Genomic DNA, 20,588 nt, shown 5'->3' with positions numbered 1-20,588 from the left:
GTTAGAGAAGCCCAAATTAATGACCTCGATATTCAAGAAATTAAGAAGAATATGAGAAGAGGAAAAGCTATCGGTTTCTTGGAAGATGAGCAAGGAACTGTATGGTTGGGCGAAAGAATCTGCGTCCCAGACAACAGAGATTTAAAAGATGCAATCCTGAAGGAAGCTCATGATACTTTATACTCCATTCACCCTAGTAGTACCAAGATGTACCAGGATCTTAAGGAAAGATTTTGGTGGGCAAGTATGAAGCGTGAAATCGCAGAATACGTAGCAGTATGTGATGTTTGTCAGCGAGTCAAGGCAGAACATCAGAAGCCCGCAGGTTTGCTGCAGCCTTTGAAGATTCCTGAATGGAAGTGGGAGGAAATCGGTATGGATTTCATCACTGGTCTACCCAGAACGTCATCAGGACATGACTCTATTTGGGTGATAGTCGACAGACTTACCAAAGTAGCTCATTTCATTCCAGTAAAGACAACATATTCCGGAAGTCGGTTGGCGGAATTGTATATGGCAAGGATTGTGTGTTTGCATGGCGTCCCTAAGAAAATAGTGTCTGATCGGGGAAGTCAATTCACTTCAAAATTTTGGAAGAAACTTCAAGAAGAGATGGGTTCTAAGTTGAACTTTAGTACTGCTTATCATCCTCAGACAGACGGACAAACCGAAAGGGTAAATCAGATTTTGGAGGACATGTTGAGAGCTTGTGCTTTAGACTTCGGTGGAAGTTGGGATAAGAATTTACCTTATGCGGAATTCACGTACAACAACAGTTATCAAGCTAGTCTTCAGATGGCTCCTTACGAAGCGCTGTATGGTCGGAAGTGCCGCACTCCGCTTTGGTGGGATCAAACGGGAGAACGTCAGGTTTTCGGGACTGATATCCTAAGGGAAGCAGAAGAAAAGGTAAAAATCATTCAAGAAAGATTGCGTGTGGCCCAGTCTCGTCATAAGAGTTATGCCGACAATCGTCGTAGAGATCTAAGTTTTGACGAAGGAGATTATGTGTACCTTCGTGTCACGCCTCTTCGAGGAGTTCATCGCTTCCACACTAAAGGAAAATTGGCACCGCGTTTCGTGGGACCTTACAAGATTGTCACTAGAAGAGGAGAGGTCGCTTATCAGTTGGAGTTACCTCAATCTTTAGCAGGAGTCCATAATGTGTTCCATGTGTCACAATTGAAAAAGTGTTTAAGGGTACCTACCGAAGAAGCTAATCTTGAACAGATAGAAGTCCAAGAGGATCTGACCTATATTGAGAAACCAATTCATATCTTGGAAACGGATGAGAGAAGAACCAGGAATCGAGTTATCCGTTTCTCTAAAGTTCAGTGGAGTAATCACTCGGAAGAAGAATCAACTTGGGAACGAGAAGATGAATTGAAGTCAGCTCATCCGCATCTGTTCACCAGTTTTTCCGAATCTCGAGGACGAGATTCTGTTTAAGGGGGGTAGGTTTGTCACACCCTAAAAATCCCAAATATATAAATTGTTGTTTAATTGGAATTATTAGAAATGTTTTTAAAAGCTTAGAAGAGAAGATCTAATTTTAAATAATAAATTCCAATATAAAATGGGGCCAGATAAAATTTCATTAAATACTTTGCTTGATTCTATAATTCCTAGATTTTTCTGGGATTTATTTGAGCTAAGGAAGTATTTTTAATAAATGGAATTGCATTTCATGAATAATTTAAATTGGAAAAAGTTTTAAAAAGTCTCTTTTGGCTTTGGGCCGAATCGGCCCAAAGCCCTCTCTCTCTCTCCTCGGCCCAAGTCGGCCCAGTCCGCAGCTGCAGCCGCCGCTCGCGCGCGCTCCCGCTCGCTGACAGGTGGGGCCCGCCTGTCGGACTCTTCGTCTTCCTCGCGCCGCCGCCGCCCGAAACCCTAGCGCCGCACCGCCGCCGTCTCCTTCCAAATCCGGCCGATCCTTTCCGTTTCCGATGAAATCGATAGAGGGGAAATGATCTTCTAGATCTCCTCTATCTTTTCTCTTTTGGAATCATCGGCTAAAATCGTTTGGAAATTCGTGGATTCGAGGTCGAATCGGATTGGTCTCTCTCCTCCGAACCCTAACCTTTCCTTCTCGTCGCCGGCCGTCGTGGGCCTTCGCCACCGTGTCCTTGCCCCTATAAAAGGATCCCCGGTGTCTCCGCTACCCGTCGCCACCCTCGCCTTCGCCTCTCGTCGCTGGTAGAGTCCTAGCACCGTGTAGCTTAGCGCCGCCGTCGCCGCCGTCGCTCCAGCCGTGCGCCGCCGTCGCTCCGGTCGTCGCCGTCGCTCGGGAAGGCCGCCGTCGTGGTCGCCGTCGCGTTGCCGTCCTCGTCCGCCCCTCTGCCGTCGCTGTCGACCGCCGGAACATCGTCGCCGTCGTCAAGCCGGAGGTCGCCGCCGCTTCTTCTTCGCCGCTGTCATCGTCCGTTGTTCTTCCGCCGCTTCTTTGGTCACCGGTGAGTTCGCCGTGCCGTCCGCTACCCGTAGGTGCTCTCCGTTCACGCCGCCGCGCCGTCGTTCGCCGGCGAGCTCGCGTGGTTCGGTCGCTGCCGGTGGTGACGTCATCGCCGACGTCATCGATGCCGTCCGCCGTGGTCCGGCCGTGGACCGGTCGATCTCGGCCGTTCGTTTTGGATGGATCGATCTCGGCCGTCCAATCTCGTGAACCGTCGCCGTGCACCCGGTCCACCGCAAACCCTAGCCGCTGACGCAATAAATCCTCTTTTCCTTTTCAAAAATAATTCATTATTGCGTCATAATTCAATTAAAATCTAAATAAATGATTTAATCCGATTTAATCTTTAAAAATTCATAACTAATTCATCTTAGCTCGGATTTAGTTGGTTCAAGTCTCTAAATTTTTCTAAAATTGAGATCTACATGTTAAAAATATCCACATGTACTGTTCATGCTTGTTTATGTGCTGTTTTGGTGTTTTGCTCTTTTCTGTTTAGATTCCGACGTTTCCGGAGAGTCCGTTTTCGCAGGAGAAGAATTTGAGGAGTTCCGAGGCCAGCAAGGCAAGTCACACAGATCCCAAACAACCCTTTGAGCATGTTGATCCCGTTTAAAGCTATTGTTTCTATTCAACTATTGCATCTATTTTCGAATGTCATTGGGTGGAATTAACCTATTGTTTGTTATAGCCCTTTGTTCTTGATTACTTTATTCCTTGATACCTTGGGTTATTATAAATTGACTAGTTGAGCTTTATATATCGGTTCAGCTAGATATTAGATGTGATTGCTTAGCCATGCTTAGAAACTTTAGCACACTATTGGGATAACTTATGACTCACTATTATTTAATGATGGCTTAATGATAACTCATGATGGTTAATCATGATTGGTTAATTAATTAATTTGCCAACTAAAACCTGATAATGGTGGGTTGTGAGCACATGGTTTTGATGGTCGTGCTCATGACAATTAAGGACCGGTTCACGAGTTTCGGTTGTGAAACATTAACCGTGCCAACCACAAGCCAGCGTGGGCAACGGCTTTACCTTTTGTATAGCATGGTTCATTGCAGGGCACCAGACTGAGAAGTGGCGGAGACAAGCCCACGGGGGTCGCTGGGGAGTCCATGCCTTGTTTATAAGGGGGTGATTATGATCCAGGAACGGTGCGCTGTGGTGGATTGTGTTGTGCGAGGGGTACTGTCACAGCTCCTTTCTGAGGTACCGTGGTGGTATCAAGGCGCATGGTGACATGTCTCCTTTCTGAGGTACCGTGGTGGTATCAAGGCGCATGGTGACATGTCGTGGGGCTGTGTCTTGTGGGTACAGTGGTACACCTCTGGTCAGAGTAAAACTATTCGAATAGCCGTGCCCGCGGTTATGGGCGGGTCTAACAATGTCTTTCGTGATTAGTTTCACACTTCTCATCATAATAAAAGATGCTATGACTGGTAATAATTTGATTAGCTCCTGGTTTGGAATGGTATATTCCTGGTTTGGAGATAGAACTGTGCAGCCGGGATGGTTGTTCAGAATGGTTGGGCCTATGCAACAGGGTATGTTGTATAGCGTTGGATTAATAATGTTTAATTATTACTTAACTGTTTTATTAAATTCTGAAATGTCTATTAAATGCTGTTTATGCAAATGAAACCCTACTATGCCATCCTTTGTTATCCTGTGCACTTGCATAATTGCTGCGTGGCTTGCTGAGTATGTCGTATACTCACCTTGCAATCATTCATCAGAGGAGGAGTTCTACAGTGAGGCTGATGGTGTGGAGGATTAGGTGTAGCCCTGGTCAAGCTGCCTGTGGAGTGGAGTCGTCTGCGCCGTTTATCTTATTTTTTTCCGCTGCTTAGATCTTTATTGATTGAGAGGAACTATCTACCTCTGTAATGACATTTTATTCGCTTATTAATTAGAGTAATAATTGTACTCTATTATCAATTTGTTATTGTGTGCCTCGGCTGATTCCTGGACGAGGGTTCACACACATGTAAGCGTTTAGAATTTTGGATAGAAATTCCGGGCGTGACATAAGCAAGCATGTGGCGGCTAAAGATCGCGGCGGAGAGCGGCGGCGGCAGCCCGCTGCTGCACACGGGCAACGGCTTCCTAGGCAGGGCAGTGTGGGAGTTCGATCCCGACGCCGGCACGCCGGAGGAGCGCGCCGAGGTGGCGAGGCTGCGCCGCGACTTCACCCGGCAGCGCTTCCAGAGGAAGGAGTCACAGGACCTCCTTATGCGGATGCAGGCACGTTAGTTATTATTAACAAATTTTGTTTTTAACGCTTTGGTCCGTTTTACTTCCTTTATACTACTGGTGTGCTGTGGTGGTACAGTCGTAAGTGTGAGCTTTGTAATCTCTTGATATCAACTTTTTTTTTATGGGACTGATCTTGATATCAACTACTATCTAATTCTAACCTAAGCATGACCACCTAATATCTAATTCTAATATTATGGAATCCAGTAAAAGACTGACCGGATGAAGAAGCCATGAGTTATATATTGTCAAGACTACCAATATAAAATATTAAACAGGAATGTTTGATTGCTAAGACAACTTATCATATTCAACTTGGTAATCTATCTATTATTATATACTAAAAGTCTATTAATATTTCTACAAACACTCCTAAGCCGTCATATGGTATCCCTACAAACGTTCTCAGGTTGCCACGTGGCATTTTATAATCTTACCGTCGATTTTCATTTAAATTGGTGGACCCGTTATTCTAGACCATTAGATTACATCTATTTAATCCCTCTTAAAATCATGCGTATGTTTGTACCGGAAAATCTCAGGTGCGTACAAACAATGGAAAAGGAAGGAAAATCTGACGTAGGTACGCACGGTTAAAAAAAATTCTTTAGGTACTGTTCATTTAAAAAAGTACATATATGTATGATAAAAAACTATTAAACGTATGTACGATAGAAAACTATTAAAAAGTACTGTTTACTTTAGAAAAATACGTACGTATATATGCAAGTAAAAAGAAAAGCTATAAGAGCCTTAAAAAAATATGTACGTCGGTAGGAAAAAAACAGATGGTTTTTTAAAATATTATTTTCTATAGTAGAAAAGCAAAATTTATTAATCCACAAATATGGTGAAAAAATGTACAATAAAAAATATAAAATATATGATGTAAAAATATATGTTTTCAGGTGCGTGGGCAATCTTCTTATTGGTGAGGCTTTAAAAAGTCAATCTAACGATATATATAGCACTTTCTATTTATTTATACATGCCAGTGAAGTGGTACAGAATGATGAGAATGATGAGTACGTACCTACGTAGGTATTCCTCCTTATGAAAAGTACGTACCTACATATACATGTATTTCTCAACAAGTTATATTGCTTATGGTACATCCATACACAATGCTCCTAATAATTAGTTAACATCCAGTAATTAAGTACATGTGTCATCAAGCACTAAAGGATGATACTAAGTGACAACCATTAACAAAAAAAAATGAGAGGTAAATAGAGGATACCACAAAATCATTATAAACAATAGTTGACTACAAGTAGATTGTGAGTATGAGTAATAGAGTTCTTATACTCTTACATGTGATACTCTAATAAATAGGAGAAAATTTAAGAAAAAATATAAGGGAAAAACCATCTAGCCATTAATTTCCACTTCAACCGGTGAATCTATTATTTTCAACCATTAAATTAGATTTATTCACGTAACCCCATGTGATTCTTTAATAAATAGGAGAAAATTTAAGAAAAAATATAAGGGAAAAAACATCTAGCCATCAATTTCCACTTAAACCGGTGAATCTATTATTTTCAACCATTAAATTAGATTTATTCATGTAAGCCCTCGCTTATGCACGTACATACACTGGAGATATAAAAAAAGGAGTGCATATATGGTCCACCATGTTTTGTTTCTTTCCTTGTAGCCCTAAGGTTTTCCTCAAATTATGTATATATGTATCAATCACTCTTTGCAAGGTTGACGAAGAAGTCAGCCATGGCGCTGCTTCATGCCACCTTCACTAATTTTCTGGAAAGTATTCTTTTAACTAACAATGTAAAAGGGAATCATAGGCAGTCATATTAACGTGTGGACACCCACCCTATGAATGCACATACACATACCCTACTTTATATAAGAGAAAAGTATTTGTCAAAAAAACATAGAAAAGTATGTACATAAAAGAGACTACCATTCAAAACATACAATAGAAAATGTCATATGGAACCATATTTTATCTTTTAAATTATGTTGTTCTCATATAAATTGTGGTATAAAAATGACTATATAGAGTATTCCTTTGTATATTACCAATGAACATGTATAGGTGAATTAGATGTATAACAAAAGAAAAAGAAAGATTAAAACTCATATTACGTTTGCAAAGGATGATAGGTAAGTTTGCATATAACTGAAATAAAGTGATTTTTGTTTGAATATGATAGACATTATCATTTAGTATATTAAAATCTATGGCATATTTCATGATATAAATATTTTCTTCTTTCAGGGTAAAGTTATATGGTAATCTATGGTTCTTTATGATAATATATGATTTTTTTCGGTAGTTTTTTATATAAATAAATTGCCCGCGCATCTGCGTGGGCTTCCTTCCTAGTTATATATTAAAATTTTTATAATTTTCTTATTATTTATGTAAGTAATTCAGTCAGGATATAAAATATTAATGATATAGAAAGGGATGGCACTAGTACAATAACGATTTTTCCGTGCGGTCAGAATTGATTTTTGCGTGTGGATCTTCCACCCGTCTAGAACGAGGTGTCTGTGAAAATCTCACATGCGGGCGCTTAAACCGCCGGCACGGGAAAATAAAAAATTGTAAAAAAAAATCAAGAGCCTCCTGGAACCCTAATCCAGACTTCGTCATTGCCGTCACCACCGTCATCATCGCCGTGTTGCCCGAGGCCCGCCGCAGTAGTCCCCGCGGTGGCCGGCGACGGATCCGGCCTCCCTGCGGTGGCAGGCGATGGATCCGGCCTCTCCGCTGCCGCACTGGCTGATGCCGCCTCCGCCGCTCTAACCGATGCCGCCGCCTCCGCCACCCTAGCCGAAGCCATCGACGGGAGATGGGAGGAGTGGGACGAGGAGGGGCATAGGGAGAGGGAGGAGTGGGACGAGGAGAGGGATAGGGAAAGGGATGGGTGGGAGGAGTCGCGCAAGAGTGAGATGGGAGGAGATGGGATCTGAGAGGGAGTGTGGGTGTGGGGCGGTGATGGCGAGATTAAAAATGTGGGTGGTACTTTCCTGTGCGGATCACTTAACAGGTCCACACGTGAAAATAAGCTCGCCTGTGAAAATTGATTTTTCCGTGCGGTGATTTTAAAGAGCCGCACGTGAAAATAGAGCACGATTTCTACAGACGCGACCACTTACGGTCCGTCTGCAATATAAAATGATTGCCATCCAAGAAAATCATTCCTGTACTATTGTGGATAGCTTGGCTGATTAAGCTGGGCTCGGTCTAAATCGTTACCATAACGAGCCGGCTCGGCTCATTAAGAGTATATATAACGAGGTGAAATGCCAACTTGGCTCAGCTCAGTGAACTGGCTCGTTGAGCTTATTTAATTAGCTAGTTAACGATCGAATTGACTCCTTTGAACCCTTGTGCAATCCTGTTAATTAATTAATATGATCCACTACATCCACACCAAGAATACATCATGCCGCAGTAGCTAGTAACGATGTTAGAAGGAATAAAGCAATGAGATAGGATCAAACATCATAAGAATCTAGAAAGCACTAAGTTATAGTCCACTCATCCGGTCAGTGCAACCACTTAGGATACAGAGAGCACTAAGCACTTAGAATTTAGGGTATGTTTGGCAAATGGGATATGGGAGGTGGGATTGGAAAAGAGAAATGGATTAATGGGTAGGATTAAATGAGGTGTGAGGAATGAATAGCTAGGATGCAATATTGCTCTTTGGAGGGTGGGATATTATTTCCCAATCCTATTTATCAAACAAAGCGTTAGAGATGTCGCTGACGAGTTCTTCCTCTTGCTGCGGTTCTTGGACTTCATGCATGCCAACCGGCATTCCAAACCATGCAGTGTGGTGCTATGGGCCTGAGATGGCATAAGGGGCAGCGTCAGCCTGTAGTGCTGAGGCGGCGCATGGAAGTGGCACGTAGGGATACAAGCGGGAGGACACAAGCGGGCTTTGTTTGTCTACTTGTCCTATTTCTAATTAACTTTTTCTTCTAAATTTTATACTACTATATACTCCCTCCGTACTCGTAAAGAAAGTCGACAGCGATACGGTCTTCAAAACACAACTTTGACTTCTTATTTTTATAAAAATATCTATTATATACTAAAAGTCCATGAAACTTCCTAGAAACGCTCTCAAGCCGCCACGTGACGCTCTAATAAAATATAGAAAATCCTAGAAATTCTAAGAAAAAAGCAAAACATATATGCCTTGATTTTCACTTAAATTGGTGAGTCCAATATTATACATTGTTAGATAAAATTGATCTTAAAACAAACTAAATACCATGGGTCCCACATATCCTCCTCCCACGCATTGGCAGGTGGAGTATATACGTATGTACATGGTACATAAGCTTCCTTCCCCTCCTTTTATTTTTTCCTTTTTTCTTCTTTTTTCAATTTATCTATATAATGGATATATTTTTTAAATGATAATTATTTTACAAACAAAGAATCTACCATCATATAATTTAAATCGGTATACTCTTTAACTATTATTTTCAAATAATGCACTATTTTAAAATAAATTTTACACAATTATATTGTGTACCTATCAAATAAATAATATCTATATTAACTAATTTATACGCGCACTTAAGCTTATGGCCCCATTATATAAATCATCGGATCTACTTTTTATTACATTGGTCTATTATTCTCAAGTAATGCACTGTCTACAACATTATATTGTGTATCCATTATATTAACAATTTAAAATCTATATTAACTAATTCACACTTACACTATAACTGGTGGACATATTATTATAATCATTGGATCTATTGTTTGCTAATAAATAAAGCGTCCGAAATTCTCTTTTTGCCCGTTGCATAATGCATGTATGCACCTTGGCCTTTTACACGCGTGACGAAGCATAGTGTCTGAGTCATCTAAGTTGATCACAACTGCTGTAGCGCTATCGCTTTGCCACATATCAAATCATATATGGAGATGATTAATTTCGTTAATAACATGAAAAGAAAATAAAAGGTGTGATACAGCGAGAGAATAAAGCACCATGGGTTGTGTTTTTCTCAATACTAATTAGCTCTGTTTAAGTTGAAACCGAGAGTTGATTACATAATAATTATATATATATATATAAATATATATATTGCACAGTTAATATTCTAATTATTCATTTAAAATTCCTTAAAATGCTCTTAAGCTGCCAGGTGGTGCTCTAATAAATTAGGGCAAATATTAGAAATTCTAAGAAAAAAAATCAAAGTATCTATTACTTGATTTTCACTTAAATCGGTAGGTCCAATATTATAAACCGTTAGATTAAATTGATCTTAAAACAAACTAAATACTACAAGGTCCCACATCGGCATTGGTACGCACCTACGTGCACGGGTACGTACGCCTGCCCTCCCTTTTTTTCATTTTTCTCTTTCATCTTTTTTCCATGCATATGCTTCCCTCCCTTTATTACTATATCATGCACCTTCATGAGACGATTTAATCAAAAGAATTTTGAGTATCTTGCACTCGTATTTTTTATTTGCGGCCATACTACATGTGCGTATATAGATGGACTATATGATAATTAACTAAGAATAGTTTCTTATTTACTCAAGAAAAAAACATGATTCAAAAGTTGTAAGTACTTAATCCATCTCCTACTCAAAAGTTTGTGAATGATTTTCTAATATACCTTAAGAAAAATAGAACCCTTAAATTATTATAAAATAACATTATCCAAACTTTAGTTTGCCCTAAATCTATTAGACAAAATTTCTGAACAAACAATAATCTTACCTTTCAATAATATAAGTGTCCGCGCGTATGCGCGGGCCACCTTCCTAGTTTATTAAAAAGTGATATATGTATACTTTTATAAAACTATTTTTTAAGAAAAATCTATTCATATAATTTTTATATTTTCAAAACTTGAGAGTTATTTATGATTTATATTCCCAAGGTTTGACTTAATTAAACATTATTGTAAACGATTTTCTTTATAAGTATAAGTATGTAGGGAGTTTAAAATAAACTAACAAACATGTTTTTTATATGGGTGACGAGACTATATCCACTTGCATCGTCAGTGGCGCGACCCTGCAGAAGAGCCCCTACGGGAGGAGTAGGGGCGCATGGGACTGGGAGGCGACGGAGCAGTCTAGCAGGGGACAGCGAGGCTCTGTGGGAGTAGTGTGGCCGGCGGCACAGGAGAGCTGGGCCGCGAAACGTGGCGTTCTCCCACTCGCACGACCGACGTGACGTGTCTCGTGGGCCCTAGCTTCTTGCGTGCGTACGTGCGACTAAGGTTGTGTACTCTTAGGGAATACTCCCTCCATCTAAAAAGACAAATCCTGGTTTCCGTGTCCAACGTTTGACCGTCCGTCTTATTTAAAATAATTATATAAAAAATTAAAAAGATAAGTTACGTATAAAATATTAATCATGTTTTATTATCTAATAACAATGAAAATATAAATTATAAAAAATTTTTATATAAGACGGACAGTTAAACGTTGGCACGAAAATTCAGGATTTGCATTTTTTAGGACGGAGGTAGTAGGGAGTAGGATTATCAACTTGATCGAGCCTGCCCAGCCAGGCTCGAGCTTTCTATGGACTCGACTCGGGCCTCATCAAATCTTGGGCTCGGACTCAGCCCGTTCGAGCTTTTTCTCAAGGTTTGCTACTGTACTCCTCGTACTAGTCAACTATGCATGCCATGCACTCCTGACTCCTTCAGGGAAAAAGTGATTGTCATTGGGCAAAGTCTACTTTGCTAATGAAGATTTGCTTATAAAACATTTAGTTGGGATCTAATGAAGATGAAGAAAGGGTACGCAAAACGAGAAAGCTATTAACTTGATTAATTTATTTTTAATTATTGAAAATTTGAAAAATGGGTTTATTTGGTATTTTAGAGTAACTTGTATATAAAAAGTTTTCGCACGAAACATACCGTTTAGCAACTTAAAAAGCGTGCTAACAGAAATATGAAAAAATTATATCTTAATAAGGAAAGAACACCAAATTTTTATTCTATATTGTGCTTGTGCTGGATTGTTAATTGCAGTAGGCTAGCTAATGTGAAACAATAAATGAAGACATGTGTGACCATGTGGTTTGATGGAGTGAGTCAGAAGATAAGCTCGAGCTTGGCTCATTTGAAATTCAAATCGAGCTCAAGCTGAGCCTAATAGGACCCAAGTTAGAGCATCTCCAACAGCCTCTCCAAATCGAACTCTTCAAACACCCATATATCCAACTCTTTATCTGATTTGGCTAGTTAAACTAGATATTCACTCCAACAGACTCTCTATTAATTCTCTCCAAAATAAAATCGAACCCACATGTCAGCCACTCTCCCCTCTTCTTCTCCCTCCCTCTCCCCCTTCTTCTTTCTCTTTTCTTTTTTCCCCATTCCTTCCTTCCCGTCGAGGCGACGACCACACTGGAGGGAGGCGGGAGGTGGCGCGGGGAGGTGGGAGGCGACGGAGCTTGGGGCGGGGATGGAGATGGCGGCGGTGGTGCTCGGAGGCGGGAGGCGGCAGAGCTCAGGGCGGGGATGGCGATGGCGGTGGCGGCTCACGGCAACGACCTCGAGGATGACCCCGACGACGACCTCGAAGATGACCTCGACGATAACCCTGATGACAACGACGGCGCCCCCGACGACCTCGACGACGACCTAGATGACGACCCCGACGACGACCTAGATGACGACCCCGACGACGACCTCGATGACGACCCCAACGACGACCTCGACGATGACGACGGCACCCACTCCGACCTCACGAGGAGTACACCAACCGCGCCGACCGATCGATGTGTTAGCAGGCGTTTTGACTAGCCAAATCTAGCCAGCCAGCGAGCGAGTTTGGTCAGCCGGATGGCTTGGCTATTCGGTTGGCCAGTCTGTTAGACCTCTTTTTTTACTTGAATGGCTAAAATTTGACTTGAAGAGACTGTTAGAGATGCTCTTAAAGTAGCCTAATAGGTCTCGAGCTTTCTCAACAGACCTATTGAGGAGGACGGGGAGCTTTCTACTGGCCTACCGTACTGGGCTGGGCCATCTGATTTGGATGTGGGAGTGGCAAATGCGAAACTGACCTGAAACTGAAATAACGAGTATAACGAGCTTAACAAGTAGCTCGTGAACTGGCTCAGGATCAGGATCGGCTCGTAGCTCAACGAGCAAAATAGCTGTCTCGTCTTGGCTTGTTAAGGCGCGGTTTAGCTCCCAATTTTTTTTTCAAAAACATCACATCGAATCTTTAGAGACATACATAAAGCATTGAATATAGATAACAAGAAAAACTAATTGCACAGTTTACATGGAAATCGTGAGACGAATCTTTTGAGCCTAATTAGTCTATGATTAGCCATAAGTGCTATAGTAACCCACATGTGCTAGTGACGGATTAATTAGGCTCAAAAGATTCTTCTCTTAGTTTTAGGCGACTTATGGAATTAGTTTTTTCATTCGTCTCTGAAAACCACTTCCGACGTACGGTCAAATGTCCGATGATGTGACACCTAAATTTTTTTTTTCGCAAACTTAACAAGGCCTCAAGCTAGCCGATCCGAGCCAAGTTTTGGAACTCTTCCCCCCTAATAGTACAATTAAGAAATTTGCACATTCCTAGATATTACTACAAATGATATATCTAACTGAATATGTATGTTTCTAATAAAAACATTTTCTGCAGACAGATATATGTCAAGAACAGTAAATGTGTAATAAAAAAATTATCTTGCACTACTAAAAAATGATTTTTCTGGACGAGACCTTCGTTAATTTGGATGCAGATGGACTGTAGCCGCGTCTACAAAATCGACCTCCATTTTCACATACGGCTCCATAAGATGTCCGGATGCAAAAATTAGTTTTCACATACGAACCACTTAAGTAGCTGCATGCGAAAGTTAGCCTATTTTTGCAGGCGGACCTCTTAAGGTGCCGCATGCAATAATATATTTTCGCAGGCGGATCTCTTGTGGATCCGCCTAACTTGCCTCCACTTTCCTTCTTAACACATTACATTTTCTTTTCTAAGTCCAACCTTATCTTCTCAGTCCTCCTCTCCTCTCTGTCTCACCTCCTCTCCCTCTCTCTCGGTGGCTAGCGGGCAATGGGTGTGGCCGGTGGCAGGCAGCGGGCGGCTTCGGCTTCCTTGGGCTCACCCCTTGACGGCCTTGGTGGTAGGCAGTGACAGCAGCGGCTATCTCAGGCGCTCAGTGATGGGTATCCTCAATACAATGAGAGCGGGCAGATCCACCGTACCCCCTCCCCTGACAACGGGAGCAATGGCGGCGAGCAGATCCATGCCCTTTGACCAAAGGAGCAGTGGCGGTAGCGGCGAGCTGCGGGGGCGGGCGGATCCACTGCTACCGTCCTCAGGAGCAATGGCGGTGGGTGGATCCACCACCCTCGACCTCAGGAGTGGCCACGGCGGGCAGGCAGTGGCCGGCACCAAGCTAGCTAGGGTTTCTGTTTTTCTTTGGGGAATTTTATTTTTTCACGTGGCACACATGAGCACCCAGATTTTCGCATGCAGATGCGGCAACCACATGGGAAAATCGTAATTTTCGGAGACCTTTCGGGGCATACAGGTGTCCCAACCGCATAGAAAAATAGGGTTTGGCCAGATAGAAAAATGCTTTTTTTAGTAGTGTCGGATCGGTTGGTCAGAAGGTAAACATAGATCCCAGTAAAAAAATATAGTGATTTATTTGGATTTCCATCAGGCAGAAAATAATGTTGTATTTAAATGATCCCTTCATAAACCAAGGTCTAAACTATAGCATTTAAATGGACACAACATTAGTCTATACTGAGAGTGCTAGATAGTGCTAAAGAGAGACACCCTTCTTTTTAAAAAAAAAGCCACTAGTACACTCAATATCTATATATTTTTTTCTTCTTACAGAAGTTTCTCTTAAATTACTTATCCGATTTATAATCTGATTATACCGTTGTGTTCGTTGCAATTAAATCTTTACAACAAGATCTTACATGATTATATTCTGATAAAAAAATATATGTATGCTGTAAATTTTATTATGTATGTAAGTTACTTCTATTATATATGTTAGTTTTATCATATACATAAATTACTTTTAGATTTAAGCTCTTTAATAACTTATATATTTTAAATCACGTATTATTTTCAAGATCTATTTGCATCATTATACTCTACATAAAATATGTGACAATGCAAGATCTATATTGGATATATTCAAATATTTTATTAATTTAAAAATAATGTATTTAAATTGCAGAAGTAACTTAGCTATACAATAGAAGTAACTTAGCTATGTAATAGAAATAACTTTCAGTAATTATATGCAACAATAGTAACTTAGTTATGCAATAGAAGTACTTCCTTCGTTTCATAATGTAAATCATTCTAGTATTGCCCACATTCATATAGATGTTAATGAATCTAGACATAGAACTATGTCTAGATTCGTTCTATGTCTAGATTCGTTAACATCTATATGAATGTGGGTAATGCTAGAATGACTTATATTATGAAACGGAGGGAGTAATTTTACTCTCTGTAGTAGAAATAATTAGGGGCCCAAATAATTATATTGTGAGTGAGCTGAAATAAGAAACTATGTAGAGTAAATTCACAAGTAAAGTGTATAGAAGATTTATAAAGTCCACAAAATATAGAATTAACTAAAAACAATAATAAAAATAATCAACTTAGAGCATTATGAATGTATAGAAGTAATTTAGTAAAATCTAAAAGTAACTTATATATATACATATGTATATATATATATACATATGTATATATATATATACATATATATGATAAAAGTAACTTACGGATATAATAAAAGCAATTTATAAATATAAATATTTTTTCATCGTAATATAATCATGTAAGATCTTGTTGTAAAGATTTAATTGCAACGAACGTAATGGTATAATCAGATTGTAGATTGGATAACTAGTTTAAGAGAAAATTCTATAAGAAGAAAACAAGATATGCACTATTGGATATACTAATAGCAACCAAAACTCCTAAAAGTACTAGGACGTGGGTGTCTCTGGTTAAGACTAATTGGAGAGGCCTCTCTAATTAGATTTACTGTATTAATATTATTTAAATTGTAAAAAATATTTATAAATTATACTTCATTTTATATAAAATGAGCTAATTATATATGTTGATATTTGTTTATATTAGAAGCTGAGTTGGTTTTCGTGTTCCGAGAAAAAATTGTTTCCGTATTCGTGTCCGATCATATTCGATTCTTATTCGTATTCGAGATAATCCGTATTTGTTTCTGTTTTCGAGTTATCCGTATTTGTTTTCGTATCCGGTTAAAAAAAATATAAAAACGAATATGGTATGAGCGTTGTCCGTCCGTATCCGCTCCGTTTTCATCCCTAGGTCAGTGGATTAGTCATCTACTGCAGAACTTAATTTGTTGATATTTTTTTCTTCTCATTGCATGCACTCAAGTATCAGACGTGTTGATATTTACATCGTAAATACACTACTGCAGAATAGGGATTCAGTGCCTATATATAGGTGCTAGTTGTAGCACTTCTGTCACCTATAGTACCGACTATTTGATGTTTTCTAGTACTGTGTTGACTATTTTTTCATAAAAAATACGGCGGCATAAATATAGATAGTCCATATAAATACCGATAGAGTACTCAAATGCATGGGATTGACAGTGTCTTATCTTATGACCTCTTAGTTTTGGCCCAATAAGGTCCGAGTTTTTATAAGAAAAAAATCTTCAGTCCAAATAAAGGGCCTAGGAATTACTGAGGTCGTGGAAGCATAACTTGTTACAAAACTAATAAGTCTTTTCAGACAGTTGATCCTTTTTGTTAAGTGGTATCTCTTCGATCTCTGCAGTATGCAAAATTAGGGCATCTACAACCAGATCTTTCAGCTGCAAAATTAGGGCATCTACAACCAGATCTTTCAGCTGCAAAATTAGGGCATCTACAACCAGATCTTTCGGCTGTCATAGTTGAAGATAATCAAAATGTTATGGAAGAAACTATATTGTCATCACTGCGACGAGCTCTTAATCAATATTCAACTTTGCAAGCACATGATGGGCATTGGCCTGGTGACTACAGTGGAATCTTGTTCATTATGCCACTCCTGGTATGCACTTTATTCTATTCATCTATCTATCTATCTATTATCTATCTATCTATTATATACTAAAAGTCCATTAAACTTCCTATAAACACTCTTAAACCACCACATAGCATCTACAAACGCTTCTAAGTCGCCACGTGCCATGAAAATAAAAAAAATTCTTAAAATTTCTAAAAAAAACATCTTATCGTTGATTTTCATTTAATTTCGCGGACCCACTATTTACAACCATTAGATTTATCTTCTAAAAATATCATCTCCCAAATACTGGGCGCACCTAGACCTGTAGGCAAGTATATACGTACGTTACGTACGTCCCCCTATTCCCTCAATTCTTTCCTTTCTTTTTCACCTATTTTTTCTTCTATTTTAATGTTTATTAGTTAGAAAAACAAAAAGAATTGCGTTAAGCAATTAAGCAACATAACACCTAAATTATATACTAATATTTGATCCACTTATATGTTTGGATTATTTTATATCCACTGTAATTCAGCTTTAAAATGAAATATGTCACTTTGGGCTATGTTTTCTGAATTTTGCGTGTGATTCAAACAATTATAAAATTATATAAAAACAAAGATATATATTTTATCATCGCATATAACTTGATAATAATTAAATTAGATCTATAATGATAAAAGTTAAATGAACCTAAACTCTGAGTAATGTTAAAGAAAAATACTCCCCCGTTCTAACACTATAATAAATCAAAATAGCATTATTATATTTATACTGTTCAAATTTTAAATATCTACTATGAATATATTATACGAAAGGATGAGTGAAAAAGGTTAGATTTTAATAAATCAATAAAGAATTTATTGTATTTTTAGTTAATAAAGTAATAGCAACTAAAACACTATAACCTATAAAAAATATTATAATATGTGCATACTCTCTCCCCTTCAACTCTGTATTTCACTCCTCTTTCATTCAGTTAATTCATCTTTTAAATTTTATAACTAATTAATAAAAATAATAAATAATTGTAAAGCTAAATGATTATAATTTTTAGTTATATATATTTTAGTATTTTTTATTTTTTATTTATAATTGAATAAATAAATCAATATCCATATTACCCCTATTTTACGGTATAAAAATAAAAATACATCATTTGAACATAGATGTCAATCCATTACATGGTAACCAGATAGCAAAAAGAACAAAACACTATAAAAAATGAAAATAAGTATTATATCACCTTAGTCATTGTATATCTTCTCTAGCACACTTAAGACATCATGTTTTATGTCTTAAATAAAAATAAAAGCTTAGAAATTATAAGAAAAACATATGACCATTAGTTTCCACTTAAATAGGTGGATCAATTATTTTTAACCAATTGAAATACTTTAGTAAAATCTTAAGCCACCACTCGTTACATCTTAAAAATTAAAAAAAGAGGTTATTATAAATTCCGAGGACAAAAATGGGATCATTGGTTTTTCACTTAAATCCTCCGCTTTGCTCCCCCACACATGTGCAGAACATAACACTACGTGTCCACTTGCCTCTCGACTTGGAGCTCTCCACTCTACTCCACATTTTATATAGCGAGAAATAATAAAAAAAAATATAAAATGCATAATTTTCAAGCTACACATCTGATTTCTATTCTAACTATTGTTGTATTCATAATTACACCAACAATTTAAAGATCCATAACGTCTATAGTTTTAACTGGTATAAAATAAAACAGGAAATAGAAATTTTCAATCGGAACTAAATTGAACTATTTGGAAAAAAATGTAATGAGTTTGAAAATAAATTGGTTCTTACTTTTCACTAAAATTGGACCAACCATTACATGTTCTATTTTTTTAACAGTTTTTAAATGGTTAGATATTAATGGACTTACATCCGTCATATACCATAGCATTATAAGTTTTACCACATATTATTGCATATATAAACCCCAGTAATAGTAGTATGTAGTTGGTTGAAAAGTTATATTTGTCACTATTAAAAAGCATTTTTTAATTGGATTCATTTTAACTAGGTACTTTCTTGTTAAAAAGTAGTAGTATAAATCATGTATATAAAAAGGAAGCGAGGTGTACGATATGTCTTTGTTAATTTATATGTAACAACTTGCAACAATCTAAACCAACTAAACGGAGGGCTAACTTCATGGTACAAATAAAACATACTATTTCATAGTTCTTTAGGATTTGTTTAAAGAAACCATTAAACATTTAATTAAACAAGACAAAACACCTTTTAATATATACATAATTTGTTAGACACGTTTTTTAAACAAACTAAATCTAACTCCACAATGAAGAGATCATAGATAATTATTTTATAGGGATTTATTAAATATTATATATTTTAAAAACTATCAAATAATTTGGAAAAGTTATTTAAGCAATGTTGATGAAGAAACATTTGGAGAAATAGTTCTTATAAAACATTGAAGGTGTCATCCAATTGATATTTTGTCTATGTAAGTTTTTTAAACGCAATCCATAACACATGCCCGCGCGAATACGTGGGCTAGCTTCCTAGTTGAAAAGAAAAGTATATATTGATCTGTCGTTGAAGGAAAAATTGCTACACAACACTCTAAAATGTGGTATTTGCTGGAGGACTTCTAAAAAGTAGGTTTGCCCGTGGATAAAAAAATTGATTCTTTGCCACAGAACACTATCTGCAATATTTGCAATATTTCATTATTTTCAGCTGTTTCGAGATAGAAATAAGAAGAACAACTAGAACACCCCTGGACAAAGAAATTGACCTGGGTTTGAATAGGTGGCTGCTTTCTTTGGAATCCATGAAGAACATTGTTGGATTTTGAATAAGGATGGCACCTAAGTCCTATTTATAATCCTCAAAATGTTATTCATACATCCTGTGAATTGATGTAATTTTTCAGATATTCTCCATGCATGTTACCGGAACTCTCGATGTCGTCTTGTCATTGGAACATAAACGAGAGATATGTCGATACATTTACAATCGTCAGGCATGTTATTATTTGATAACAATTTAATTTCAATAAAAATAGATTTTTAAATTAAACATGTAAATTGAATTTTGTTTATATGTATAATACATGTTTATAGAATGAAGATGGCGGCTGGGGGACACAGGTTCTTGGCCAGAGTACCATGTTTGGCTCATGCTTGAACTATGCTACATTAAAGCTCCTTGGTGAGGCCCTACATAATAACGATGCATTAGCCCAAGGGCGTATGTGGATTTTATCTCATGGAAGCGCAACGGCGGCACCTCAATGGGCAAAGATATGGCTCTCGGTATGCAATGAAATAATGTAAAAAATATTATTTTTAGCTGTCTTTGATAGAGGTGAATCAAAATTGTTACCTTGGTTCCAATTAGTGAACGATCACCCTGTTTTAAATTTCCAGCATATGCTTAAAAACATATATTTACTACTTTATTGAAATATTCAGAATGACCAAATAAACATTTTTAAGATCTATGAACAAATATACGGGCCTAGTAATACAAGCTAATCTTCAATGTAATCAAAGGTCATTGGTGTATACGATTGGTCAGGAAACAAAGCGATAATTCCTGAATTATGGATGGCGCCGCATTTTCTTCCAATACATCCAGGTACATAATTCATTAGCTTCTTGCATTAATCTAAAGTTCCAATTGAATTTCTCACAATTCTTTTATTTCTTTTTATTTTGATTTTACTGGCAGGAATTAAGATGAATGTTTTTTAAATGATGGTGGATGGTCCAATAATAGCATTTACCTTCACATGATCTTAGGTATTACGTCAGGAGGATACAGT

At 37.9% G+C, this 20,588-nt stretch overlaps 1 protein-coding gene across 1 annotated transcript in view; it reads left to right on the top strand.

Annotated features, from left to right (window-relative positions):
* The first annotated feature begins 4,504 nt into the window (after positions 1–4,504).
* Positions 4,505–20,588, top strand: part of LOC127755075 (achilleol B synthase) — a 35,228-nt gene continuing 19,144 nt past the window's right edge. The window contains exons 1-5 of the mRNA XM_052280710.1: positions 4,505–4,715; positions 16,629–16,813; positions 19,695–19,784; positions 19,885–20,076; positions 20,317–20,401. Of these exons, the coding sequence (XP_052136670.1) occupies positions 4,505–4,715; positions 16,629–16,813; positions 19,695–19,784; positions 19,885–20,076; positions 20,317–20,401 (763 nt within the window). The remainder of the gene's footprint in view (positions 4,716–16,628; positions 16,814–19,694; positions 19,785–19,884; positions 20,077–20,316; positions 20,402–20,588) is intronic.

Source organism: Oryza glaberrima, chromosome 11, assembly GCF_000147395.1.
Source record: "Oryza glaberrima chromosome 11, OglaRS2, whole genome shotgun sequence".
NCBI classification, from domain to species: domain Eukaryota; kingdom Viridiplantae; phylum Streptophyta; class Magnoliopsida; order Poales; family Poaceae; genus Oryza; species Oryza glaberrima.
This window is presented reverse-complemented; position numbering and strand designations above follow the sequence as displayed.